At 41.6% G+C, this 8,712-nt stretch overlaps 1 protein-coding gene across 3 annotated transcripts in view; it reads left to right on the plus strand.

Annotated features, from left to right (window-relative positions):
- LOC145355136 (uncharacterized) overlaps positions 1-6,638 on the plus strand; it is a 38,490-nt gene extending 31,852 nt beyond the window's left edge. For all 3 annotated transcript variants that reach the window (XR_013888925.1, XM_080207044.1, XM_080207046.1), the window contains one exon: positions 1,921-6,638. Coding sequence is in view for 2 of the 3 variants with exons in the window: in XM_080207044.1 (XP_080063170.1) it covers positions 1,921-2,033 (113 nt within the window). In the remaining variant the exon portion in view is untranslated. The remainder of the gene's footprint in view (positions 1-1,920) is intronic.
- Positions 6,639-8,712: the final 2,074 nt, after the last annotated feature.

Raw genomic sequence — 8,712 nt, forward strand, 5'->3', positions numbered from 1 at the left:
TAATAACCTACTAAACATTTCTAAACCGTGTCACTGAAAGAACAAAGAAAATTCCAGCACAGGAACAGGCCCTTCGGCCCTCCAAGCCTGCACCGACCATGCTGCCCAACTGAACTAAAACCCCTACCCTTCCGGGGACAATATCCCTCTATTCCCACCTCATTCATGTACTTGTCAAGACGCCCCTTAAAATCACTACTGTATCCACTTCCACTTCCTCCCCAGACAACAAGTTCCAGGCACCCACTACTCTCTGTGTAAAAAAAATCTGCCTCGTACATCTCCTTTAAACCTTGCCTCTCGTACCTTAAACCTGTGCCCCCAGTAATTGACTCTTCCACCCTGGGAAAAAGCTTCTGACTATCCACTCTGTCCATGCCTCTCATAATCTTGTAGACTTCTATCAGGTCTCCCCTCAACCTCCATCACTCCAGTGAGAACAAACCAAGTTTCTCCAACCTCTCCTCATAGCTAATGCCCTCCATACCAGGCAACATCCTGGTAAATCTTTTCTGTCCCCTCTCCAAAGCCTCCACATCCTTCTGGTAGTGTGGCGACCAGAATTGAACACTATATTCCAAGTGCGGCCTAACTAAGGTTCTATAAAGCTGCAACATGACTTGCCAATTTTTAAACTCAGTACCCCGGCTGATGAAGGTAAGCATGCCGTATGCCTTCTTGACTACCTTCTCCACCTGCGTTGCCACTTCCAGCGATCTGTGTACCTGTACATCCAGATCCCTTTGCCTATCGATACTGTTAAAAGTTCTGCTGTTTACTGTATATTTCCTATCTGTATTAGACCTTCCAAAATGCATTATCTCACAGTTGTCCAGATTAAACTACATCTGCCATCTCTCCGCCCAACTCTCCAGCTGGTCTATATCCTGCTGTATCCTCTGATGGTTCTCATTGCTATCCGTAAATCCACTAACTTTTGTGTCATCCTCAAACTTACTAATCAATCCAGTTACATTTTCCTCCAAATAATTTATATATTACAAACAGCAAAGATCCCAGTCCCTGAGGATCACCACTGTCACAGACCTCTATTCAGAAACGTAGCCTTCCACTGCTACCCTCTGTCTTCTTTGACCGAGCCAGTTTTGTATCCATCTTGCCAGCTCACCTCTGAGCCCATGTGACTTCATCTTCTGTACCAGTCTGCTCTGAGGGACCTTGTCAAAGGCTTTACTGAAGTCCATCCACTGCCCTACCCTCAATCAGTCATTTTCGTCACTTACTGAAAAAACTTCATCAAGTTTGTGAGACACGACCGTCCCTTCACAAAGACCCAGAGCTGTCCAGCGAACTGTAACGCTGTTCAAGATGCTCTCAGTGCTTTGATAATGATTTCCTCGCCTGATCTGGGCTTGTAAAGCTTAGCTTGCAGCTAGTTAGAAGGTTGCACATTGCAGAGTGGGCAGGGTGACTGGAATCCATTTCATTCCTGATGATGATGATGATATCTGAGAAAATTCTACTTTTAAACCTACCGTGAGAGTGACTTACACTGACTCATTTACGTTCCAAATTGCTTCAAACTCTTATTAATGGATTTTTGATGCAGATAAAAGATCTGGATTAATTTATGGGTAACACGGTGGCACAGTGGTTAGCACTGCTGCCTCACAGCACCAGGGATCCAGGTTTGATTCTGGCCTCGGGTCACTCTCTGTGTGGAGTTTGCATGTTCTCCCCGTGTCTGCGTGGGTTTCCCCCGGGTGTTCCAAAGATGTGCGGATTAGGTTGAATGGCCATGCTAAATTACCCCTTAGTGTCAGGGTAAATAGGTGGGATTATGAGTATAGGGTCTGGGTGGGATTTTGGTCGTTCAGACCAAATGGCCACCTTCTGCGCTGTAGGGATTCTATGATTCCCTGATTAAATTCTTTATTGGCATTATTCTTCTTTCTGTAGGTGAGGAACGGCCCAATATTCAGCCAGCAAATTACAAGAGAAAATCAGGAGATTGGCTTCAAACCTATTCAAGGCAACGTGGATGCTTTTATGATCGTATGTTTTTGTACTGAGCATACACTAGATTATCACTATTTACAGATTGATTCAAATTCATTAATCTTTCAAACTTCAGTTCTTCAGATTTTATAACAATGAACAGATTGAGCTCAAATTGGAAGTTTTCTTGATTAATTTGTAACCAGAAATGCCAGTTAAATGATCTGAATGATTGTTCTGTATATAAGTGTGTGATAACATTGTAAACACAACCATATGTTAGCACCAATGAAGTGAGGTACAAGGAATGTATAAATTGACTGTGAAGCAATGCAAACATATTCATAGACTGAGTAATGCGCTTTGGTTCAATGGAAATGTTCAATTTGCATAATATTGGAATGAAGAAATATTCAGGCAGGGTGAATAATATTCTTACAGAGCCCCAGTTATAGAAAGTATTTATCAGTTTGAAAGGCATTTGTAATCACAAATCCTCTAATACAACACTAACAGCTTGCTTTACACAAAATTGCAGCAAATGTACAGCATCAAAATAGGCCCTCTGACCAAACTGTTCCACCGTTTATCCTGCACACGTGCTGCCTCCCACCATCTAACTTAATCAGCAGATCCTAATTCTCTGTCCATCATGTTTAACTTGCCCATAAATTCACCACGTCTGCAATTTGCCTCGACTATTCCATGTGATGGTAAGTTCCACATTTTCATCACTCTCTGAGTTTAAAAACATTCTGCTAAGTTCCCTCTAGCACTGAGTGCAAGCTGAGAGATAAACTGCGAGGCCGTCATATTGGGGCAGGTAGAAGATGAGGGCTAGTGATTACTGTGTATGTTATACAGGCTTAAAAATGAACTCTTCAGTTTCAGAGTTAACCGGGAATCTCATGAACCTAAATATTCCTTCTGCTGAGTCTGATCTTTCCTGTCTAGATATGGAGTCAGCCTGGGTGGAGCTAAGAGGCAACACAGGGTGGAAACCATTATTGGGAGTTATCTATACGCCTCCAAACAGTAATGGTAAGGTAGTAAATTGCATTAAACAGGAAATTAGAGATGCTTGTAATGAGGGTGCTACAGTAATCATGGGTGACTTTAATCGACATATAGACTGGGCAAACCAAATTAGCAATAATACTGTGATGGATGAATTTCTGGAGCGTAGGAGATTTGTTTTAGACCTGTGTGATAGGGAACCAACTATGGAATAAACTATCTCAGATTTCTGACTGTGCAATGAGAAGGTTAATTAATAATCCTGCGCAGGTTCATTTAGGTAAGACTGATCATAACATAATTCTTCATTAGGATAGAAAGTACCCAATCTGAAACTAAGCAAAGGAAACTACAGAGGTGTGACTGAGATAGACTGGGAACTTCATAGTATAGGCATGATGGTGGATAGGCAATGGTTGACATTTGAGGAAGAGTGTGTGCATTATAACAGTTATACATTCCTTTCTGGTGCAAAAACACAACAGGAAAAGTGGTCCAAACCATGGCTACCAAAAAAAATTAAGGATAGGATTAGATCCAAAGAGGAATCATGTAATCTTTCTAGAAAAAGTAGAAAGACTTAAGATTGGGAGCAGCTTAGAATTCAGCAAAGGATGACCAAGAGATTGATTAAGAGAGGAAAAATGAGGGGAGTATGAGAGTAAATTTGCAAAGAACGTAAAACTGGATTGTAAAAGCTGTAAGTATGTAAAAGTCAAAGATTAATGGAGACAATTGTAGGTCCCTTAGAGTCCGAAATGGGAGAATTTATAATGGAGAACAACGAAATGGCAGAGAAATTAACAGCTACTTCATCTTCACAGAGGAAAATACAAATACTTTCTCAGAAATGCTCAGGAACCAAGGGTTGAGTGAGGAGGAGGAATTTATAGAATTAAGTATTATTAGAAAATAGTGCTAGAGAAATTAATGGGACTGAAAGCCAGTAAATCCCTAGGGCCTGATAATTTACATCCCTGGGTACTAAAGGAGGTGGCCATGGAAATAGTGGATGTGTTAGTTGTCACCTTTCAAACTTCTCAGGAAGGATGTCCTTGCTGTAGAGAGAGTGCAGCGAAGGTTTACCAGACTGAGTCCTGGGATGGCAGGTCCGTTGTATGAGGGGAGACGAAGCTGGTTAGGATTATATTCACTGGAGTTTAGAAGAATGAGAGGGGGATTTCATAGAAACTTATAAAATTCTAACAGGTTTAAACAGGGTAGATTCAGAAAGAATGTTCCCGATGGTGGGGGGAGTCCAGAACTAGGGGGCCATGCTTTGAGGATAAGGGGTAAACCTTTTACAACTGAGGTGAGGAGAAATTTCTTCACCCAGAGGGTGGTGAATGTGTGGAATTCACTCCCACAGAAAGTAGTTGAAGCCAAAATATTGTCTGATTCCAAGAAGAAATTAGATATAGCTCTTGGGGCTAAAGGGATCAAGGAATATGGGAGAACGGAGGGTTAGGTTATTGAATTCAATGCTCATCCATGATCAAAATGAATAGTGGAGAAGGCTTGACGGGCCGAATGACCTACCCCTGCTTCTCATTTCTATGTTTCTATAGATTCAGGAACAGTGCCGGCAGATTGGAGGGTTGGGGTTAGGGTTAATATACCCCACTATTTAAAAAAGGAGGGAGAACACAGGAAATTATAAACCCGTTAGCCTAACATCAGTAATAGGGAAAATGCTAGAATCTATGATAAAGGATGTGGTAACAGGACACTTTTTGGGATTAGATAAAGTCAGCATGGATTTATGAAAGGGAAATCAGGTTTGACGAATCTACTGGATTTTTTGAGGATGAATCTAGCAGAATAGATAAGGGTGAACCAGTGGATGTGGTATATTTCGATTTTCAGAAATTTCGATAAAGTCCCACATAAGAGGTCAGTATGCAAAATTAAAGCACATGTTCATAGCGTTCAAAACAAGGTAAATGTATTGACGGCACAAATCATTGCGAATGAGTATGATTTGATGGCCATTACAGAGACATGCTTGTAGGATGGTCACAACTGGAGTTAATTATCCAGGGGTAATAGACTTTTCAAGGGACTGACAGGAAGGTAAGGGAAGTGGTGTAGCTCTGAAATTTATGGATGACATCAGGGCGGTAGTCAGAGATGATATCGGTTCTATGGAAAAAAAGGTTGAATCCATTGAAAAGTGGCAGATGGAGTTTAACCCTGATAAATGTGAGGTGATTCATTTTGGTAGGACAAACTTAAATGCAGATTACAGGGTCAACAGCAGAGTTCTGAGGAATGTGGAGGAACAGAGAGCTCTTGGGGGGTCATATCTCCAGATCTCTGAAGGTTGCCACTCAAGTGGCTACAGCCGTGAAGAAGGCCTATAGTGTGTTAGCGTTTATTAACAGAGGGTTTGAGTTTAAGAGCCGTGAGGTTATGCTGCAACTATACTGGAGTCTGGTATGTTTCTATGTTGACAAAATATTTTATTACTATTAGAGTCATAGAGGTTTACAGCAAGGAAACAGGCCCTTCGGCCCAACTTGTCCATGCCGCCCGTTTTTTAAAAATCCCTGAGCTAATCCCAATGGCCCGCATTTGGCCCATATCCCTCTATACCCATCGTACCCATGTAACTATCTAAATGCTTTTTAAAAGATAAAATTGTACCTGCCTCTACTGCTACCCCTGGCAGCTTGTTCCAGACACTCACCACCCTCCTGTGGGGAAAGAAATTGCCCCTCTGGACACTTTTGTGTCTCTCCCCTCTCACCTTAAACCTATGCCCTCTAGTTTTGGACTCCCCTACCTTTGGGAAAAGATATTGACTATCTACCTTGTTTATGCCCCTCATTATTTTATTCTCTATAAGATCATCCCTTTGCCTCCTACAGTCCAGAGAAAAAGTCTCAATCTATTCAGCCTCTCCTTACAACTCAATCCATCAAGTCCCAGTAGCCTTCTAGTAAATCTTTTCTGCACTCTTTCTAGTTTAATAATATCCTTTCTATGATAGGGTGACCAGAACTGTACATAGTATTCCAAGTGTGGCCTTACCAATGTCTTGTGCAACTTCAACAAGACGTCCCAACTCCTGTATTCAATGTTCTGACCGATGAAACCAAGCATTCTGAATGCCTTCTTCACCACTCTGTCCACCTGTGACTCCACTTTCAAGGAGCTATGAACATGTACTCTTAGATCTCTTTGTTCTGTAACTCTCCCCAGTACCCTACCATTAACTGAATAAGTCCTACCCTGGTTCAATCTACCAAAATGCATCACTTTGCATTTGTCTAAACTCCATCTGCCATTCGTCAGCCCACTGGCCCAATTGATCAAGATCCAATTGCAATCGGAGATAACATTCTTCACTATCCACTATGCCACCAATTTTAATGTCATCTGCAAACCTACTAACAATGCCTCCTATATTCTCATCCAAATCATTAATATAAATGACAAATAACAGGGGGCCCAGCATAGATCCCTCAGGCATATTGCTGGTCACAGGCTTCCAGTTTGAAAACCAACTCTCTACAACCACCCGACACAAGCCAATTTTGTATCCCTTTAGATACCTCACCCTGGATCCCGTGAGATTTAACTTTATGCAACAACCTATCATGTGGTACCTTTGTACTGATGCATTAAATTTTTTTAAGCTCTTTGTTATTAAAATTAAAGATTATATCTCTTGACATATGAAGTTTTTATCTTGCGTCTTTATATATGCAATCTTATATGACATAAAATTAAACATTCTTTTGCTTTGCCACATGAAAGGAATATACCACTAACTCAAAAAAGCCACAAGGCTTAAACATCTTTCTTTTACTTGCAGAGAATGAGTCCATGTGTGTGAACGTATGTTACTGACAGCAAGTGTAAATGAGCCACGGGATCAAACTGATGATCTGAAATTGGTTGTTAATGTTGCTATTAGCGTACTCAGGATTCTAATTGTGGAATCACATTTCACAGCACACGTTTTGAGAGAGGAACTGGTTCAGTTCACTCTGCCGAAGGCACACCTGAAGGAACATGCTGTACTGTTGGATCAGCCAGTCAGTGGGAAGAACAGCCTGCACACCTGGCCAAACTTATGCACTTAGCAACACATACAGTCAGGTTCAGTTTTAATGACAGCACGTATACTCAAATAGATGGTGTAGCCATGGGATCTCCTCTAGGTCCATCACTCACTTACATGCTTAGTGGTTTCCATGAACTTGATTTTGATGGAATAAGCCCTAACTTCCCCTTCTCTGCACATTTCCAAAACGTGGATAATTTGTGATCTTTGAATCTGCAGTCCTGGATAGGGATTTCCACACACATTTGAATATTCTCTATCCCCGACCAAAATTCACTTTCGAGATAGAAGTCTAATTCACTTCCTTTCATAGAATCCCTACAGTGCAGAAGGAGGCTATTTGGCCCATCAAGTCTGCACCATCCACAATCCCACCCAGGCCCTATCCCCACAACTCCATGCATTTACCCTAGCTAGTCCCCTGCCACTAAGGGGCAATTTAGCATGACTAATCCACCTCACCTGCACATCTTTGGATTGGGGGGGGGGGGGGGAAACCAGAGCAAACCCATGCAGACACAGGGAGAAGGTGCAAACTCCACACAGTCAGTGACCCAAGCCAGGAATCGAACCCAGGTCCCTGGCGCTGTGAGGCAGCAGTGCTAACCACTGTGCCACCCTCATTTTTCAATTAGTATATTTCTTCAATGTACTAATTGATAAATCCACTAATGGATTTTCCAATATTGTCTGCTGCAAACGCCCCATCACTGGCTATTTGATTTATTGTCACATGTATTAGTATATAGTGAAAAGTTTTGTTTCTTGTGTGCTTCCAAACCCACACCCACTAGCATCGAGGACAAGAGCAGCAGATACCTGGGAATACCAACACCTGGAGAGTTTCCCCTCCAATTCACTCACCAGACTGACTTGGAAATATAATCACCCTTCTGGCATGTCACTGGGTCAAAAATCCTGAAATTCCCTCCCTAATAGTACTATGGGTGGACCTACACCTGAGAGACTGCAGTAGTTCAAGGCAGCAGCTCACCACAACATTCTGGAGGGCAATTAGGAATGGACAATAAATTCTGGTCCAGCCAGTGACCCAAATCCTGTATACGAATGCAAATGCTTTGTTTATGAAGACAGATGCAAAATACCAAATTTTTGCCATATCTTGCCTTCACTTGGCTCTTTAATTTACCCAAATTTTTCCCTAGGAAACCTCAACACTTTGCCTTCTAATCTTTTCTTAGTACTCCTCATTGGCTCCCATATTAACATTTTCAATTCGCTCCTGTACTTGCTACAACCTTTCTCGTTAAGTACATTGTACAACATTTATCTGAAGCTCTTTTCTGTTGTAATTTTTACCAGCTTTGTTGTCCAGAGCACATTAACTTTGGGTACTCTTTTTCCCCTCCAAAGATTGTCTTGTTTGTACCTGAATTCTCTTTCCTGAATGCCCTCCATTCCTGAGTGACCCTTTCCAATCCATCTGGTGCTGGACTTTAAAATCAATGAAATTTGCTCTTCCCCATTGCGCAACTTTAGACATTTTCTCTCATTCCATAATTTCTTTCAATCAAATTATAAGATAATTCTAAGATATACGTGTTTAAATTGGTCTCTACCACTAGTAGAGAAGGTTAAGTGAGAAAGCTAATGTTAGGAACATAGTCAACCACTCAAACCTGTCCAGCTCTTCTATCACATTG

Source organism: Carcharhinus amblyrhynchos, chromosome 18, assembly GCF_965287045.1.
Source record: "Carcharhinus amblyrhynchos chromosome 18, sCarAmb.v2.hapA, whole genome shotgun sequence".
Classification (NCBI taxonomy): domain Eukaryota; kingdom Metazoa; phylum Chordata; class Chondrichthyes; order Carcharhiniformes; family Carcharhinidae; genus Carcharhinus; species Carcharhinus amblyrhynchos.